Below are 20,504 nucleotides of genomic sequence, written 5' to 3' on the forward strand. Positions count from 1 at the left end.
AAAACGATTTAAATACAAGTTGCCAGCAGGTTTAGAAATTAAGATTATTGATATTGGTAGTGTTGATGTCTATTCCGGATGGGGGTGGGGGTGGGGGGAAGAGGTGGTTGGGTTGTTGTTGATATAAATATGAAGTTTAATGTCACCGTGTTATTAAAAAAAAATAATGTAATGAGTTAGTATTGACGATGTTGAATAATGGTTTGTGTGTTCTTTATAATGAGGATCATAGTGATGTTGTTGTGCGTGAAAAAGTATAGGGTTATTGATTGGCCCGTTGATGGTTACATTTTTGGTTGAGCATGTAAACATGTTGCGCGCTAGTGCTGTGCATGTTTTTGCGATTGCATTAATAATAACATTCATTTGTCCGATGTGTTTGAAGCTATGCCCATCTAGTGAAGGTATCCTGAGTTAGGTCATACGTTTTTGTAATCAGATTTATATTCGTATTAGTTGTCGAGGAGGTCATTAGATAACGTAAGTATGTATGTCATGATTTTTTTGATAAGTATGATGAAATTGGGTATGTGTTGGGCATTTGATGTAAGAAAGGTGTGATGTGCGAGATTATCTAGAGCATGCCCTGGGTTTCTTTATCTGCAGGAACTCTGACGCAGATGGGCGATGCGACGCCTTTGGCAACGGCGTCGGAGGTTCCTGGTGTTTTAGGGTTACCGTTGTTATGGTTATGACATGCACAAGCGAATGCATATCGCTTAGAATGAAATGCGGCCTTTCATGTGCACATATCATACGTTATGCTTGATTAATTAAGTTGGGTTAAAGATGATGTTGATCATGGGCGTAGATGTGTAATTGATATCACTGTTTTGGGGGGGGGGTGTGATTTATTTATTCATTATTATTCCCATGAACAATAGGTATTACATAAGGATTGACGCCCATGATGATGATGGTAGTGATATTGATGATGATGTTGATATATTGATTATGGTAATGTCGATAAAGATGTGATGATATGTTTATGGAAATGTTGATGTTGATGAAGATCATGACCTGTGTGTACAGACTACAGAGGACTATGGTGTACCTGGCAGATTGTTATATGGGTGTTTTGTTTTTGTGTGTGATTCACGTATGGTGCGTGTGCGAGATTTGTGGGCGATTCCATACTTGTAAGTGCTCTACACAGAAAGATATATGGGATTACATGAATAATTGGCGTAAACATCTGCTTGATTTTAGTGCTGTTACATTATATTTTGAATTTGAAGGCATTTGAAGAGTCTTGTTTGAGGAAACATTTTTTATATGTTTTTTTGTCTACACTTGTATTATAATAATGTTGATAACATCACAAATATTTGTTAATTTGTTCCCAGATCTTAACCTTTTTTTTAAAGACATGAATATTTGGGAGGCTTTTAAAAAAAAAATTAAATTGTTTTGGGGAAAGGGATCACAATAATGTTATTGTTTACTAGTTTAAAATGTCATAAACTTGTGTTAGTGAGGTGGTATGAGGTCTTTAACAATTTGTTTTTGTTGTAAAATATTTATCTTTCTGATGTTTTTTTTAGGATGGTTCTGCTGAAGTTAATGGTAGTGGAAGAGTTCGAAGAGAGGAGGAAAAGAGATTACTCGTTCCTGAGGGGTAGCGTGTATGAGCGAGGGAGCCAAAAATGCGTGGAGATGTTTTGCGCATTGTCTTTGAGCAAGGAGGCGGAAACTTTGATGAAGCTGAAGGCTAACACATTCTTCCTGGTTCAGGATGTCTTAGAGACCAAGAGCACCGAGAAGCAGTTACGGGTAACTGCAAAAAGCAAGGTATTTGTAGGAGTGGTTTATTTTGATTTACATATTGACTGGACATTTTAGATGTTAAATGTTTTTTTTGGAAGAGGTTTGCATTGTTTGAATTAATTTTAGGATATATATTTAAAAAGGAGTTAGATTAACTGAAATATGTAAAATGTACATGTATGTAAGGTACATGAATTTTTTTTGTATTTGATATGAAATTATTTTGTATCAAGTATATTTACCTTATGTTATTTTGTGAATGTTTTTTGTTTATATGTCAGTTTATTGTTGGGAAAATATATAGTATTTATCGTTTTGTTGAAGTGTTTGAAAATATTGGGCATTTATATGAAGTGTGAGACACAAGAGATCCATAGTTGATTCTTTAAAAATAAATCTTAGCTGAGTTGTATACATTTAAAACGTTTGAGTGTGAAAGATGTAAGATGTCTAAAAAGTGGTCAAAGTAAAAACAGTTGAATTTATATTTGCAAGGAAAATTGCAGTTAAGCGATGGTTTTGTTGTGAACATTGATTGTTAAGTTATTTGTAGGATTTGAAAAACATTTTTAAGAAGTTTGTTATTTTACGAGTTTTAGCTAGTGTTGCAGCTCTCTTGCATTTCAGTTTTTTGTGCTTTTTCGTATAGGTTGGATTCTGAATTTGGTTGTTTTGCTATATGGAAAAAAAACCTAAGGGCATTTTTTTTGAGCTGGAAATATTATTTAATTTTTTAATTAAATGCAGATCTTTGAAAGGGGTGCGAGCTTCGAAGTAATGGAGGAGGTGGTCAAAGGTTATGTCTCTCCAGATGTCATATCAATCAGTGAGGCCAAGAAGTCTCCGAATAAGAGAAGAGTCTCGATATGTGGAGTTGTAACGTGGGTGAGTATTATCAATTATTTTGGTATTTGTAGTTTTTGTTTGTGTTTTGTGATGCATATCTTTTTGTGTTTAGTTATGTTTAGATGTGTGACCAAAAACTGAATTGTTTGCTTTGTTGGGGGGGGGGGGTTGGGGTGGGGTTACTTATCTATTTAGGTCAGCCATTGGCATATTTTTATTTTTTTTGTATTTTTTTATATACAATTTTAAATAATTTTGTTTTGGTCAGAGGGGACATTTTTTTTCAGTACATTTTGGGCGAATTTAGGGCTAGGTTTAACATATTTTGGGGGGTTTAGGGGGAGGGTGGCATGTGTCCCCTGTGTCTTTTGTTGTGATGCGCCACTGTTTTATGGACTTGAAAATAGATTTGGGGTTATAGGATGTAAGATGAAGTGAAACATGGTCACTGAATTGTGGAACATTGACTGTGTTTGCATTAATTTTAGAACCATTTGTCAGACCATTTTGTATTTTGGTTCATGTTTGTTTAGTGGATTTATGATTTTGTTATGTGTTTACAACTGAAAGGTCATAGAGGCTATTATGTACATGAAATTGGTCTCTGTTGAAACTTTTTGGGAACATCATGTATTTGGCAGTTATTTATTGTAGTAACTATAGTGTTTCAGTTAATTTTGTTAAAGTTTTGAATTATTTGAATCATTTTCCCAATATAAGTGATATAATTCAACATGATTTGTAGTATTTGTGTGTTTTTGCAAAGGCGGAGGCATAAATTTGACTGTGCACAGTTGGGATTTGATGTTGGTATAGGTTTTTTTTTAAAACTGTGGTTGATTTTATTGCACATTAGGAAAACATCTCATTTGAATTTAGCTCACCAACTTTAACAAAATTAACTGAAACACTATAGTTACTACAATAAATAACTTAAATATCTACAAAAAAACATTGCCCCCCAAAAAAGTTGCCATTTTTAGGTTCAAAGACACCTGCCAAATACATGATGTTCACCATTTGAATTTAGTTCACCACTTTTCTTGGTGCTACCATAATCTGATAAGGACACTGATCACTGATAAAGGGGTTACCAATAGGGTCCATGGGGAGGCAGACAGTGGTCAATCACAGTCTAGTTACTGATAAAGGGATTACCAGCTGGTATCTTATACTCAGTCCAGATTCATAGTCTTTTATTTGCAGATCCTACACCTATACTTATTCAGTGTGTCTAAAGTCTCACTTGTTATTGCTTTTAGCAAGAAGAGGAGATAGATATAAAAAATAAAGAATAACATAAAGAAAGTTATAACAAAATGATGAAAGGAGGTTTAAAGAGAAGGTTGAGTTCTGGGAAGAGGTGAAAATAATTTGTGAGCGTTACTCATTCTTATTATGCAAGTGTGGAAGAACACCAGATAAGACATGCAATTGCATGACAAGAACTCAACTTCATCTTTAAAACAAAAAATAAAATAAGGAAAGATTGGAAACGGAAGAAAATAGAAGGGTTAAAACAAAGAATAACTTATGGAAAGATAGAAATGATAGGTAAACAAAAAAATGATAATGCGGAAAAATAATATAAAGGAAGGAAGAAATAAAGGATAACATACGGAAAGATGGGTGATAATAAGTAATTATTTTTAAACAAAAATGGAAATGGAAGATTTTTAACTAAAAATATAAGAAAAGACAGAGAAAATAAAGAACAGCATAAGGAAATACAGAAATGGAAGAAAAGAAAAGAAGAAAGTACAGAACATAGTAAAGCTAAATGGAAAAAACGGAAGAAGAATGAAGTAGAAAACAATTAAGAAGATACAAGAAGGAGCCACTAAAGAATAATGTAGTGGAAAGATGGAAACGGCAGATAAAAGAATTTGGAGGTGGAATAACGCCTTTATCAAAGGCTGTATTTGTTGACATTACCAGAGTTTGAAATGGGGAATTTCAATTTCGGTCAGCAGAGAGCCCTTTCACCGCACTTGCTTGTCTGGTATTACAGACCACTTTGTTACCCGATATCTTTGTGTATATAAACCAGGCTTTAATTGGGATGGTCTTGGAGATTCCGAATTAGCAAGCTGGAGAATCTGGATGAATGCTATCCTTGTACTGTGAGGTTCATGAGTTATTAATTGTGAAAAATACGACTATAGTATTGATGTTGATAGTTGTCAAATTTACTGCGGGATAGTTATTAAACAAATATTAGATTTAAATAGTTGAACACTGGATCGGATATTATTTCGAGGTTCAGATATTTTGCTCGTACGTCACGATTTTGAATTAATAAGATACCACGAAACGAGGACATGATAATCACATGCACAGGCGTTGGTTATGCTTATGCATAAAAAATGTGCTTATTAATACATCATTCTAAAAATTATCAAGTCTAATATTTATGCGCTATGAATCATGAACAGGTAACCCAGAGCAGTCAAGCGTATATTATATCCTATACTATTTGTATAATGCATTATTATTTACATTTACTTATCACATTTACTTATGTTGATGCATTTCAAACTAGACAATTATGATGAAAGGAACATAAAGGAAAAGTAAGGGAGATGAAACTGACAACTCCCAGGTATAAGAATGGACATAATCCGAAGCTACATCAGACTGTGAATAAGACTAGAATTTCATGGAGAGAGATGAAAGCAGAACTTATCAAGGTTGGGCTGGGAATGTTTTGGTTAAGTTTGTTTACACTGCAGTTTAGGGACTTTTTGTCTCTCTAGCTGTGTGGTGAGTTTCTCCCCAAACTGCTCCCCACTTTCGGGTCCAAAGTGGGATGAAGTTTAGATATACTCCAGTTCTGGTAAAACAAAAACAAACAAAAAATCTCACAGAATTAAACGAAACTTACACTGAATGTTGAAGATTACAAATAAATGACATGTGCCAAACATTTTTGGAAGAAAATGTATACTGGCCGAGTATTGAGCATAGAAAGACATGGAAATCAAGGTAGTACTAACCCCGACACCGTGTGGTCCCATATATAGCTATCTGTGTACAGCGTTTGTTACTTTACCAAGACTCGGTCAAATTTATTATGATTTTGATGACTCCAGAACCTTGCAGTGCACACCAATACTTACATGCTACATGATCAACTGTTTATGATCCATTCCACATCTTTTCTTTCAGATTGCAATCGCGTTACCAGTCCTAAAGTTTAGCTTTATGGACTGTTTTTGTCATGATTATATTTGAATATCTTGCAATGGATTTAAAGGCGTTTTTTATTGGTGGTTGTTACTATATGGACTGGTTTTTTGCCGTATAATTATTTTGCAATGAAAAAAGTTTTTTTTTAGGGATAGTTTTTTAAACACAGGTTGTCTCTAAAAAAGTGTGCATGTTAGTTTGATATGTATATATCTTTTGTTTATAGATTTTTTTTTTCTTGATGTGTAGGCCAGCGAATGTCGTGGGGAAAAGAGGAAGGTGCGGGAGCTACGCATGATGGAAGATGGCGAAGAAGTAAAAGTGAGTATATATTGTAATATTTATGAAGCAAAAAAAGGAGTTGTATTGGGAAGATTAAAAGTTTAAAAAGGGGTTGTGGCTGCCTTCATAAATCTTTATATGAAGGAGTTTCGTCTAACAATAAATCCAACTGTTGTTATTCACAAGGCACACCGATGAAAAGTAACACTGGAAACAATTTGCTAAAGTCCAACCAACTTCTGTTTTATTCAGCAACTCGTAACTTCACTTTCATATCTTCGGTAAAACCTTCAGATAACAATCTGTAATGATAATAAACAAACAAACAAATAATGAATAAATGTTTCAGCATGTAAGCATATAAAACCCTATAGCTAAATTAAAGATACTGATTACAACACATTAATATATGACACAAGATTAAAGTTAAACTGGATTAAATATCTATGTGAACACACCCTGCATTGAAACTATGCAGTAAACTATTAAACAGTACACGCAAGCAAACGTATATGAGTGTGAACAGGGCCGCATTCAGACACGGTTCGTCACTTAAGTTCCTGTGCTAAATAACTAACAAAGAAAATTGTTTCTTTCCTAAACACTTAGTTTTGCTCTAAATTCGACATGCACTATATATATAATAAACAAGTTATCATCTACATAGTAGCAGAATCTTTGCTACTTTGAAACACTTAAATGTACTGTAACTTCTGCTGACAAAGACAAAGAACTCGGCTTTCTACACTATACATTATACACACTCATCTCTTTGTCTACTCCTAAAAGCTAGGTACAACATCTAACATCATCTTTACGAAACTCCTATAAAATTCTACCAAACTCAACTGAGATTATATTAAGATACATCCTAGCATTCTAGTATATATCAAATAACATATATAGAAATAGATATCGTATTCTTACCGAATTGGGCCTGTAGTTTGTTCCACAAAATAACTAAAAACTTTCTGCTGCAATGTTATGTAACTCGGACCTTACTGCATCACTTCGACATTCAGAATGACTGGGGTTTGCTTCTCCCAGAACATAGGTGGAGAAGAACAAAGAACTTCCTGTCTCTGTGACTAGTAGTATAATCTTAAAGTAAACAATAGCCCCCAAGATATGCTGGTAGGCATATTAAGACACTGGTAGTCTCATAATAAGACTCTTCAAACTATATAAGAAATGCACATTTCTTCACTACATCCTGATGTAGTGACATGGCTCCTTTAAATGTTAGTAACATTTACTAAAATAACTGTTAATATCCAAATCTAAGACTACGCCAAAACATTGATAGACGTACTACATTACTACCAAGGAACAACATTAAGCTCTAACGATCTTTCATGTAACATTCATGAACATTATCTACTGTACAATGCATAAGATAAATTAACTTAACCCATCAATGCTCTAACTACTGCTTGATTGGTAATCAATCCCAATTAGTGTAATACACAAAGTTAAACTTAGATGTATATCAAGTATACTTAATCAACCCCTTCCGTTGATAACCACATGAATACATAATCATATGTATTGTAAATTAGTAAAAACATTAAATGAAGACACTCCTGACATCAGGAACATATTATACAACAATAAGATAAAGGCTCCTTGAGGGGGAATCCCTACTGTCTTCTGCGTGATAATGACAAAACTAGTTTGCAAATATAAGATAAGACAAGAAATGTAAGAGTCATGAAACTCAGATAAAGGTAGAAATCTAGAAAAAGGGATAGAGTGAGAAAGTGATTTGGAAAGAAAGAGAAATAGAAAGAAAAAGACTGCTCACAATTACTTTTACACCTCTGTTATTAACAACAGAACAATTATTCTAAGCTTCTACCGTCAGTAGTAACACAAGTTTGTGGACGGGTCTATCAAGGTAACAAGGTTTCTTCAGACGTTTACCATTACTGTCCAGAGCTCCATCAGTCATGAGGAGCTTTACCTTTCTAACGCGTCCGTCTTGACTAGGAAAACTTCTGCTACCCTTGCTAGAGGCCACTGGACGTCTGCAGTCTCCTTCACGATGACTACATCGCTGATGGCCAGGTCTCGCTGCATTCGCGTCCACTTCTGACAGGGCTGTAACTGCTCGAGGTACTCTCGGTGCATGATTCTGGATGACGTCATCCATGAATGCTCTGTAGTCTCCACCAAACTTTGGGTTCTTCCGCAACCTCCCAGGCAGCTGCTTCCATCTCTTCAAGGGAAGTGGCTTGTTGAAGGAAAGGTTTGGCTTTGCAGACTTCGGAGGTAATGGCATCTCATAGTGGCCTTTGTCACATCTGCGGGCACCACTCTCCAAGATCTCCTTGAATTCCATCTCCTCCACGGAGTACAGCTCACCATCTGCACTTGAGTCCTTGTAGCCATCTTTCGGAAACTGGATGCCTTTCTCAGTGTCCATGATCTCCTTGGCCTTACTCTCATAGGCAAACTCTGGCTGCATCTCAATTGCAGATATCCTATTGCAGATTTGAACACCATCCTCCTGCACCGACGTCTGGCAGACATTGCCAACTACTCCCCATCCAAGTGCTGTCTTAATGGCATACGGGTCATCTTCTCCTCCTGCTATCACCTCTAGAGGGCGGATGGCTCGGGGACAGTTATTTCCAATTAAGAGCGATACCTTGACGCTCCTGTTGTATGGCATCAACTCATGAGCAACTGGCTCAAGATGAGGCCACTCCTTCAAGCCTTCACTCCTTGGGATCTGGGTTCTGCTAGCTGGAATAGACTCTCTAGAGAAGCACGGGGGTAGGTCAATCTCGTTCTCCCTGTTGAAGTCCAACACCTGTAAACCGCTCGCCTTCATGCTCCTGACATTGGCCGTTGTGTGCATAGTGGTGAGTTTCAGGGTAGTATCAGTTCCCTGCACTCCTAACTGCTCACACAGTTCGTCCGAAACGAAGCCTACATTACGTTGATCATCCTTGCACCTCACCCAGTCTGGCACAATCATACAGTGCTCCTGTTCATCTTGGTCTTGAGGAGCGCAGACATTGGTGTACTTTGATGCGGCTTCCTCGGGTGGATTTATCTGGTTTTCGGTTGGCTTATGCAGACAGGCAAGGGGACGCCCTTCACAAATCTTGCAAACCTTCCTCTCAGTGCGGTCCTTGGCTCCATGACCATCAGCAACGCCGCTAAATACAGGTATCTCCAACTTTTGAGGTTGACTCGCAACAGCAAGTCTCTGCGTTAGCACGTTTTGTTGCACATGGGCCATGGACTCTGCCATCGTTTCAAAACCTGTCTGGTTAGAAGTTCTATCAAGAATAGGTGTTGTTGCGCCAACTGCCAATCTATGGATGGAATCCCCTGGCTGTTCCTTTGGCAATTTGACATGTTCGATGACAGCTTCAGAGCTGTCACTCTCTTCCTCTCTTTCTAATCTATTTCTTTTGTCAGCCGACTTCTTTCTCAGCAGACTCAGCTTCAGCTGTATTAGCTTTCGTTTCTCATTCCGGACTCTCCTAGCATGCTCTTGCTCAGCCTTTAGAGCATCAAGCCTGTCCTGCTGTTGTATCTTTCGTTCCTCCATCTGAACTTTTACAGCATCCAGTCTGTCCTGCTGTTCCATGACAGCTAGTTCTAACCTCGCACTCTCACGAAACATCCGTGAGCTCGCTACACGTGTAGCCTTCATGATGACTGCATCATGTTGTCTTGCTTCCACATCGCTCTTGGTGAACTTAACACCAGCCAGACTTCTAGCCTTCGATGTGGGATTCCTCTCTGTCGTCGTTTCACGTCGCAATACAGGCTCTGATAAAGGCATGACTTCAGGCCTTTATAAACCTAGGTCTGCTTACAAGTTCATTAAACGGCTGCAAAAAGTCTTATAATTGATGTTCGTTTGTCATTCGAACTTCATTCGTTATTGTGGAACTTCGCTTGTTATTCGACTTCGAATAACAAACTTCGATTGTTATTGTGGCTGCCTTCATAAATCTTTATATGAAGGAGTTTCGTCTAACAATAAATCCAACTGTTGTTATTCACAAGGCACACCGATGAAAAGTAACACTGGAAACAATTTGCTAAAGTCCAACCAACTTCTGTTTTATTCAGCAACTCGTAACTTCACTTTCATATCTTCGGTAAAACCTTCAGATAACAATCTGTAATGATAATAAACAAACAAACAAATAATGAATAAATGTTTCAGCATGTAAGCATATAAAACCCTATAGCTAAATTAAAGATACTGATTACAACACATTAATATATGACACAAGATTAAAGTTAAACTGGATTAAATATCTATGTGAACACACCCTGCATTGAAACTATGCAGTAAACTATTAAACAGTACACGCAAGCAAACGTATATGAGTGTGAACAGGGCCGCATTCAGACACGGTTCGTCACTTAAGTTCCTGTGCTAAATAACTAACAAAGAAAATTGTTTCTTTCCTAAACACTTAGTTTTGCTCTAAATTCGACATGCACTATATATATAATAAACAAGTTATCATCTACATAGTAGCAGAATCTTTGCTACTTTGAAACACTTAAATGTACTGTAACTTCTGCTGACAAAGACAAAGAACTCGGCTTTCTACACTATACATTATACACACTCATCTCTTTGTCTACTCCTAAAAGCTAGGTACAACATCTAACATCATCTTTACGAAACTCCTATAAAATTCTACCAAACTCAACTGAGATTATATTAAGATACATCCTAGCATTCTAGTATATATCAAATAACATATATAGAAATAGATATCGTATTCTTACCGAATTGGGCCTGTAGTTTGTTCCACAAAATAACTAAAAACTTTCTGCTGCAATGTTATGTAACTCGGACCTTACTGCATCACTTCGACATTCAGAATGACTGGGGTTTGCTTCTCCCAGAACATAGGTGGAGAAGAACAAAGAACTTCCTGTCTCTGTGACTAGTAGTATAATCTTAAAGTAAACAATAGCCCCCAAGATATGCTGGTAGGCATATTAAGACACTGGTAGCCTCATAATAAGACTCTTCAAACTATATAAGAAATGCACATTTCTTCACTACATCCTGATGTAGTGACATGGCTCCTTTAAATGTTAGTAACATTTACTAAAATAACTGTTAATATCCAAATCTAAGACTACGCCAAAACATTGATAGACGTACTACATTACTACCAAGGAACAACATTAAGCTCTAACGATCTTTCATGTAACATTCATGAACATTATCTACTGTACAATGCATAAGATAAATTAACTTAACCCATCAATGCTCTAACTACTGCTTGATTGGTAATCAATCCCAATTAGTGTAATACACAAAGTTAAACTTAGATGTATATCAAGTATACTTAATCAACCCCTTCCGTTGATAACCACATGAATACATAATCATATGTATTGTAAATTAGTAAAAACATTAAATGAAGACACTCCTGACATCAGGAACATATTATACAACAATAAGATAAAGGCTCCTTGAGGGGGAATCCCTACTGTCTTCTGCGTGATAATGACAAAACTAGTTTGCAAATATAAGATAAGACAAGAAATGTAAGAGTCATGAAACTCAGATAAAGGTAGAAATCTAGAAAAAGGGATAGAGTGAGAAAGTGATTTGGAAAGAAAGAGAAATAGAAAGAAAAAGACTGCTCACAATTACTTTTACACCTCTGTTATTAACAACAGAACAATTATTCTAAGCTTCTACCGTCAGTAGTAACACAAGTTTGTGGACGGGTCTATCAAGGTAACAAGGTTTCTTCAGACGTTTACCATTACTGTCCAGAGCTCCATCAGTCATGAGGAGCTTTACCTTTCTAACGCGTCCGTCTTGACTAGGAAAACTTCTGCTACCCTTGCTAGAGGCCACTGGACGTCTGCAGTCTCCTTCACGATGACTACATCGCTGATGGCCAGGTCTCGCTGCATTCGCGTCCACTTCTGACAGGGCTGTAACTGCTCGAGGTACTCTCGGTGCATGATTCTGGATGACGTCATCCATGAATGCTCTGTAGTCTCCACCAAACTTTGGGTTCTTCCGCAACCTCCCAGGCAGCTGCTTCCATCTCTTCAAGGGAAGTGGCTTGTTGAAGGAAAGGTTTGGCTTTGCAGACTTCGGAGGTAATGGCATCTCATAGTGGCCTTTGTCACATCTGCGGGCACCACTCTCCAAGATCTCCTTGAATTCCATCTCCTCCACGGAGTACAGCTCACCATCTGCACTTGAGTCCTTGTAGCCATCTTTCGGAAACTGGATGCCTTTCTCAGTGTCCATGATCTCCTTGGCCTTACTCTCATAGGCAAACTCTGGCTGCATCTCAATTGCAGATATCCTATTGCAGATTTGAACACCATCCTCCTGCACCGACGTCTGGCAGACATTGCCAACTACTCCCCATCCAAGTGCTGTCTTAATGGCATACGGGTCATCTTCTCCTCCTGCTATCACCTCTAGAGGGCGGATGGCTCGGGGACAGTTATTTCCAATTAAGAGCGATACCTTGACGCTCCTGTTGTATGGCATCAACTCATGAGCAACTGGCTCAAGATGAGGCCACTCCTTCAAGCCTTCACTCCTTGGGATCTGGGTTCTGCTAGCTGGAATAGACTCTCTAGAGAAGCACGGGGGTAGGTCAATCTCGTTCTCCCTGTTGAAGTCCAACACCTGTAAACCGCTCGCCTTCATGCTCCTGACATTGGCCGTTGTGTGCATAGTGGTGAGTTTCAGGGTAGTATCAGTTCCCTGCACTCCTAACTGCTCACACAGTTCGTCCGAAACGAAGCCTACATTACGTTGATCATCCTTGCACCTCACCCAGTCTGGCACAATCATACAGTGCTCCTGTTCATCTTGGTCTTGAGGAGCGCAGACATTGGTGTACTTTGATGCGGCTTCCTCGGGTGGATTTATCTGGTTTTCGGTTGGCTTATGCAGACAGGCAAGGGGACGCCCTTCACAAATCTTGCAAACCTTCCTCTCAGTGCGGTCCTTGGCTCCATGACCATCAGCAACGCCGCTAAATACAGGTATCTCCAACTTTTGAGGTTGACTCGCAACAGCAAGTCTCTGCGTTAGCACGTTTTGTTGCACATGGGCCATGGACTCTGCCATCGTTTCAAAACCTGTCTGGTTAGAAGTTCTATCAAGAATAGGTGTTGTTGCGCCAACTGCCAATCTATGGATGGAATCCCCTGGCTGTTCCTTTGGCAATTTGACATGTTCGATGACAGCTTCAGAGCTGTCACTCTCTTCCTCTCTTTCTAATCTATTTCTTTTGTCAGCCGACTTCTTTCTCAGCAGACTCAGCTTCAGCTGTATTAGCTTTCGTTTCTCATTCCGGACTCTCCTAGCATGCTCTTGCTCAGCCTTTAGAGCATCAAGCCTGTCCTGCTGTTGTATCTTTCGTTCCTCCATCTGAACTTTTACAGCATCCAGTCTGTCCTGCTGTTCCATGACAGCTAGTTCTAACCTCGCACTCTCACGAAACATCCGTGAGCTCGCTACACGTGTAGCCTTCATGATGACTGCATCATGTTGTCTTGCTTCCACATCGCTCTTGGTGAACTTAACACCAGCCAGACTTCTAGCCTTCGATGTGGGATTCCTCTCTGTCGTCGTTTCACGTCGCAATACAGGCTCTGATAAAGGCATGACTTCAGGCCTTTATAAACCTAGGTCTGCTTACAAGTTCATTAAACGGCTGCAAAAAGTCTTATAATTGATGTTCGTTTGTCATTCGAACTTCATTCGTTATTGTGGAACTTCGCTTGTTATTCGACTTCGAATAACAAACTTCGATTGTTATTGTGGCTGCCTTCATAAATCTTTATATGAAGGAGTTTCGTCTAACAATAAATCCAACTGTTGTTATTCACAAGGCACACCGATGAAAAGTAACACTGGAAACAATTTGCTAAAGTCCAACCAACTTCTGTTTTATTCAGCAACTCGTAACTTCACTTTCATATCTTCGGTAAAACCTTCAGATAACAATCTGTAATGATAATAAACAAACAAACAAATAATGAATAAATGTTTCAGCATGTAAGCATATAAAACCCTATAGCTAAATTAAAGATACTGATTACAACACATTAATATATGACACAAGATTAAAGTTAAACTGGATTAAATATCTATGTGAACACACCCTGCATTGAAACTATGCAGTAAACTATTAAACAGTACACGCAAGCAAACGTATATGAGTGTGAACAGGGCCGCATTCAGACACGGTTCGTCACTTAAGTTCCTGTGCTAAATAACTAACAAAGAAAATTGTTTCTTTCCTAAACACTTAGTTTTGCTCTAAATTCGACATGCACTATATATATAATAAACAAGTTATCATCTACATAGTAGCAGAATCTTTGCTACTTTGAAACACTTAAATGTACTGTAACTTCTGCTGACAAAGACAAAGAACTCGGCTTTCTACACTATACATTATACACACTCATCTCTTTGTCTACTCCTAAAAGCTAGGTACAACATCTAACATCATCTTTACGAAACTCCTATAAAATTCTACCAAACTCAACTGAGATTATATTAAGATACATCCTAGCATTCTAGTATATATCAAATAACATATATAGAAATAGATATCGTATTCTTACCGAATTGGGCCTGTAGTTTGTTCCACAAAATAACTAAAAACTTTCTGCTGCAATGTTATGTAACTCGGACCTTACTGCATCACTTCGACATTCAGAATGACTGGGGTTTGCTTCTCCCAGAACATAGGTGGAGAAGAACAAAGAACTTCCTGTCTCTGTGACTAGTAGTATAATCTTAAAGTAAACAATAGCCCCCAAGATATGCTGGTAGGCATATTAAGACACTGGTAGTCTCATAATAAGACTCTTCAAACTATATAAGAAATGCACATTTCTTCACTACATCCTGATGTAGTGACAGGGGTGGATTACTGAGATGTTATATATTGCAACCATTGTCAAGTTTTGGTCATCGATAGTTTGTTTCTTGATGCAACTGTATACCTTTGGTATTGCATATATACTTACAGGTTATTAGTGACTGATAGTTGACTTGTGCGACTCATTTTTTTGTTTATTATTTATTTACAATTAAGAGAAAAAGTGGGTAATTGCATTATGGAATATATATGTGCGTGTGAATTGTTTGGTATGTAATTGTTAATCCTATTGGGTGGGGGTGTGTGGTGTGGGAGTTATAGGTCCTCCCCTCCCCCTTGTGGTTTTTTAGTTGTGCATTTAGACTAATTACAATCATGTTTACAATTTTTTTTTTCTTGGTGCAAATTTTGATATATAATTTCCCCGTTTGGAAGAAAAATCCTGCAGACTTTGTACATATTTTCTGATTTCAGATATTCCCAATTTTTTTTCAATAATTTATCAAAAATTTGTATATTTAAAATGTGAATATATTGTTTTTATAAAAATAACATTTTTTTAAATTTTATTATTATATTCTTTTTTTACTCAACATCATTTTTGAGTGGGCCAATTTTGAAGGCAAATGGTCTGTTATTTGCCGAGATTCAAAGGGTTTTGATATGGTTGGGTGGAGAGGGGGGGGGGGGGGGTTGCAGAAGGTTTTCACCTTCCAATGGATTTAAAATCAAAAGTTGTTAATTTTTTTTGTTTGTTTTTGGTCAGGTCATGTTGTGGGGCAATACAGCTAATAAAGTAAGACGTAAAGATGAGGATCTTAAGTTGGTGGGAATGGAGGTGATGGTGGATGGGACGTCGGGAGTGAGCATACATTCCAGTCCAAGCACGAAGATAGAGGTAAGATTGTAGTGGGATATGTTATTTGGTGTTATGTTTACGTATATTTGGTCATTATTCCGGGAGGTTATTGTTTCTGTTAGATATGAATGAGTTTTGATTGTTTGTTTTATTAGGGTTTTATTTTGGAATTTGTATGTGTTAGTTAATCCAAGGGTTTTAATGTATCTTTTAATTGAATGAACAACATTGGGTTTAAAGTTTATTTGGTTTTGTGGAAAACTAAATATGACATTTATACCTGTTTAGATGTAATTTTGCAACATTTTATTATATATATTCAAAACTAAATGGGGAGTGAAATTTTGAATTTTGATTATAGTTATTATTGGATTGGTTTGTATTAGTATTAATGATTTGAACAAAGATTTATCAAAATGGAGTCAATATTTAGAATACTGAATTTATGTTTTGGACATGATAGTTGTAAGTCATTGTGTAAAACTAAATTTTGAACTTTTTTTGAACTTTTTTTTTTAGGGTGAAAGGATCTCTGAGGACTCGATAATTGCGTGCACTGATGATGGGTATGTATAGTGCATGGTTTAAATATTGTAAAATTTAAAGATTAGTTGAATTATTGACTTGAATGTGATTAAAATTGTGGAAGACTTACAATTGTTTTTATGATTGAAATGGATAGTTGAGTTTTAGTTTTCAGACTGCAAATGCCTTGAAAGTGTATGGTTATTATGTGTTTTGTTTTGAGACTGCAAATGCCTTCAAAGTGTTTGGTAATTGCTCTTATTCTTATCTATGACATTTTTTGTGCCCTTTTTGAACCTAAAATTGTTTTGAAATTAATTTTAGACTCTAAAATTTGTGAAATTTAGTTACTGTGCGCAAACTAACTGAGTTCCACTTTAAAAAACATGGTGATTGTTAATTAGTATTTATTTAGAAATAACAATACATGGGTTGGCTGGTTGTGGGTAATAAAAGCAACACAAAAATGCCAACAAAAAACCCACATTGGTATTGGCTGAAATACGTTGTAAAAGGCGTTATTTAGGTTTTTCAATTTTTTTTTTTTTTTCAAAATATTAAATATTTTTGGTACACAAGTATTAGAAATGGTTATAATAGCTGTCTCTGAAACGATTTTGGTCAACCAAAGATGAATTTTTTCATTTAAATTTTTTTTTTTTTCATTTGTCACTCAGTTTTGATTATCTAACAAAAAAGTTATTTTGTGTAGTATTTCTGCAACAGAACTCAACTATCCCTTTAAACAAATAGAAGTGAGCAGTTTTGTGAGGTAAGGTTAAGTGTATTCACTTTGCCTAGTGTAGGCATGAAATGTTTCTGGGAACATTTATGGGTATGGCAGTTGACTAAATAATGATGTTATGTTTGGTATCAAAGAGGGGTGGCAGAAATGGGAGGGAGGGGGAGGTTTGGTGGCTAACTTTGAAACAGTGGAAGTAAGCATTGCTGGTTTACTGTTGCAGGTTGGGTGTTTGCTGCTTGAAACAGTAGGGTATTTTGATATTTGGAAACCTTTGAAATATGCATTTTGTATTTTAATGTTTAATTTTTTAATTTTCGTTGTTTTGTTTTGAATAACAAATTGATACTTTTAGATGGATCATGGTAAATTTAAAGAGATGTGGTTAACCAATTTGAATTGTTGTTTGTTTTGAGTAAGAAACATTACTTATGTTTTGAACACAACATTTCAATTTTTGTCCGTTTTTTTTCAATATACTGTTTATATTCTTGTGATTTCAGGATTTGTTGTGAATAAGACTTTTTTTTTATGATTTCTTGGGCTAAGAAGGAGATATATGCAGTTTGATAGTCAATGGAAAAAATATCTTTTCACGTGTATATGTATTATGTACAAAATCTTTAGTCTTCCAAAATGTTCCATTTTTGAGGAAATTTGGCAATTTTGAGGATAAGAACAGAAAGTAATTTGTATGTCTACAATGTTTAAATTTTTAGCTGTTGTAATAGATTTTAATGGAAGTTGTTATATATTATCTTGTTTATTCTTTTTATAGTTTAAGTTCCCTTTAATTGTTGCAGATATTGAAGTAACTGAGTTTATTTTTCAAGGTTTTAGCTTCTAACTATTTCCCCTTTTGTTTAAGGGGTGGAAGGGTGGGGGGGGGTGGTGGATACATGATATAACGATTTATAGTTAATGAAAAAATACTTTTACAACTTATTTCGAGGTTATTTATTTGAGTATAAGTTGAAAATAGAAGAGTTTAAACTAATTGTTTTTGTTTTTCTTCTTGCTTTTTATTATTTGTATTTTTTTAGGTTTCCCATGGAGATTGTTTTCGAGAGTGGGGCGACTGCCCAAATACCCAATGATTTTGGCCTTTCTCTGGAGGTTCTGCCTGTGAAGGTTCAGATTGAGAGGGATGACAATGATGAAGTAGTGAAGATAGTGGAAGTACAGGAGTAGCATGTCTTGTGTTGTTGATTGACATGTTTTAATACTTTTTATGTTTTAAAGTTTTAAAGTAGTTTAGTGAAGTGTTAGTTTGGTGTAAATATACATGTTGAGGTTGTTGTAATTTTTTTTGTTCTTGTAATATTTTTGTTTTAATCACAGTTTAAGTGTTTGTATAGTTTTATAATCACAATGAAGCTAGAGTACTTTTAGACTTACAGGGTAGTTCATTGTGGATTGTATGTTAGATTCAATATGTTTAAACATTATTTTGTTTGGTTGGAGACACAGATTCTTACTTTTGTTATTTTTTATAACTCGTCAGAACCCCAAGGATTGACCAAAATGTTTAATTGGTTATGAATATTAGTGAAGGTTATAAGCGTTAAAAAAATTGTTTCAAAAGCGTATGTATTATTCATTGTATTATAAATTAACTGTTTGTTTTTATTATGTTGTTATCATGTTGTTATCATGTTAGTTGAAGTTGGAAATATATTATTATGTAAGAAACCTTATGTTGGAGGTGTTATGGAGGCTTGGCTTTGTTGGGATAGTTGTGTATCAGAATTTGGTAAAACCATGTGTAGTGTTGTAAGATAGGTTTAGGGCTGTTTGTGTATTTTTTAAGCATTAGCTTGCATATTTTTGTTTATAGTTACTGATTTTTGTAATGATACATTGTTTTATCATGAATTTGAAAGTTAAGTGGTAAATTAGTTGTTAAGTAATTGTGTTTTTTTATCTTTAGGAAAAGATGATTTGTTATTGTTGGTACTTTTATAGATATCGTTCCTAATTTTATGAAGTGATGGTAGTGAGGAAATTTTGCATGCAAATTGTATGCAATTTACAGTCAGTACCGTTTGTTTGTGAAAGTAGGGATGTCATCTATTTGATATAGCATTTTGTAGTGAACCATATATAATGGTTTTTATAATATCTTGGCAGCAAATTATTGAGAATTATAAATGTGTTCTTAAAATATTTGGTTTCCATATTGTTAAGTAGTTTTGTGAATAATTGTTTGTAATATGTTTTTAAAGTTAGTTTAAGTTTTGATCATTACAGGTAGATGGTTTAGGGATTTGTGAGAGTATGAGGTTATAGTTTAAATGATACAAAGTTTCAATTACAATTTTTTTTTAGGATGTGTGATATCTAAGTATTTGTTGACGGATGTCAGTGATTAAACAGAGTATTTACGTTTATTGTTAGTGAAAATTACAAGTTAATGGAAATTTGATATATATCTATTTTTTTGTCATGGTTTTGGAATTATTTTTCGAAAACTATGAAGGTTGTTGAAAATGAATATAAGGAAAGTTATGCAAATACCTATTATAGGTAAAAAAATTTTATCTTGAGTTTGTGGTGCATAGACCTACCACCACAGGTGGTGTTAGGTCTATGGTTGGTGTTAGCATATGTTTTTTTTTTTTTTTTTTATTATGTTCATGTAAGGTTTAGTAAAGTTCATGTTCATGCAGTAACTCATTATTTGTAAGAAAGAGTAAAGAAAGATGTACGGTATTAGTTGTTGGTTGGATTATATGTAATAAAGTAGATGTAAAGTTAGTTTTAATATATTAAATGATCATGTTATATTTATTGTACTATAACCAATAGTTGTTTTACTGCCTTGAAAAGTTTTTTTAATTGAAGCTGTTGACTGTGTTCAGGGTATTTATCCTTTTTTTTAATAAGATTAAAGATTTTTGAAATAACATATAAAATATGTGATACTCTTTTAATTTTTTGTTGGTATGGGTATGAGAAAGAGGTAGTGTATGTGTTGTATTGTGTTTGCTGAAAGGTTTATAACTAATATTTGTTTTTTAGGGGGATGTGTGTGTGTATGAGTATTTTTGAGATAGGTACAGTAAAGGGGAGTGGGGAGTGGAAGGTCGTGTAAAGATAAAGGCGTTGTAGAAGATGTGCATGTAGTAGGTGTGTTTGTATATTTTTTTACATTTTAATTTATTTTTATGTTTTGTGATGGATTGAGTATGGGAGCATGTGAAGAGAGAAAGAAAGATAAAAAGATTTTCCATCCATTCCATAGTTTCACCACGCAAACATTTGTTTTGGTCAGTATCAGAACTAAACAAAATCAGAAAGAAAAACGATAGAGGGAAAGTTGAAAGTATCATGATGAAAGACAAATGGGGAAAAAAATATCATACAAAGAATAACATCAGAAGAGAACGAAGGAAGAACAAAGACTAACATAAGAGGAGAT

At 35.7% G+C, this 20,504-nt stretch overlaps 3 protein-coding genes across 4 annotated transcripts; 1 reads left to right on the forward strand and 2 right to left on the reverse strand.

Moving 5' to 3' along the window:
* The first annotated feature begins 277 nt into the window (after window positions 1–277).
* Window positions 278–19,587, forward strand: LOC115922740. The gene is made up of 7 exons (XM_030982256.1): window positions 278–480; window positions 1,545–1,791; window positions 2,515–2,652; window positions 6,052–6,123; window positions 15,724–15,855; window positions 16,336–16,382; window positions 18,127–19,587. The coding sequence occupies exons 2-7, from the start codon at window positions 1,546–1,548 to the stop codon at window positions 18,272–18,274; spliced, it is 783 nt and encodes a 260-aa protein (XP_030838116.1). The 5' UTR covers window positions 278–480; window position 1,545; the 3' UTR covers window positions 18,275–19,587.
* Window positions 6,307–10,968, reverse strand: LOC115922738. 2 transcript variants are annotated; one of them, XR_004063588.1, is made up of 3 exons: window positions 10,855–10,968; window positions 7,012–10,229; window positions 6,307–6,386 (listed from the first exon to the last, which is right to left on the reverse strand). XR_004063588.1 is itself a non-coding variant. In XM_030982253.1 (2 exons), the coding sequence occupies exon 2, from the start codon at window positions 9,884–9,886 to the stop codon at window positions 7,931–7,933; it is 1,956 nt and encodes a 651-aa protein (XP_030838113.1). In that variant the 5' UTR covers window positions 9,887–10,229; window positions 10,855–10,968; the 3' UTR covers window positions 6,747–7,930. The 2 variants fall into 2 exon arrangements, 1 of the variants encoding a protein (XP_030838113.1); XM_030982253.1 differs by lacking the exon at window positions 6,307–6,386 and having other exon boundaries at window positions 6,747–10,229.
* On the reverse strand, window positions 10,590–15,000 carry LOC115922739. The gene is made up of 2 exons (XM_030982255.1): window positions 14,698–15,000; window positions 10,590–14,072 (listed from the first exon to the last, which is right to left on the reverse strand). Exon 2 carries the CDS (start codon window positions 13,727–13,729, stop codon window positions 11,774–11,776), a length of 1,956 nt encoding a protein of 651 aa, XP_030838115.1. The 5' UTR covers window positions 13,730–14,072; window positions 14,698–15,000; the 3' UTR covers window positions 10,590–11,773.
* Window positions 19,588–20,504: the final 917 nt, after the last annotated feature.

This window comes from Strongylocentrotus purpuratus, unplaced genomic scaffold (genome assembly GCF_000002235.5).
Source record: "Strongylocentrotus purpuratus isolate Spur 01 unplaced genomic scaffold, Spur_5.0 spur5_scaffold_12, whole genome shotgun sequence".
NCBI lineage: Eukaryota > Metazoa > Echinodermata > Echinoidea > Camarodonta > Strongylocentrotidae > Strongylocentrotus > Strongylocentrotus purpuratus.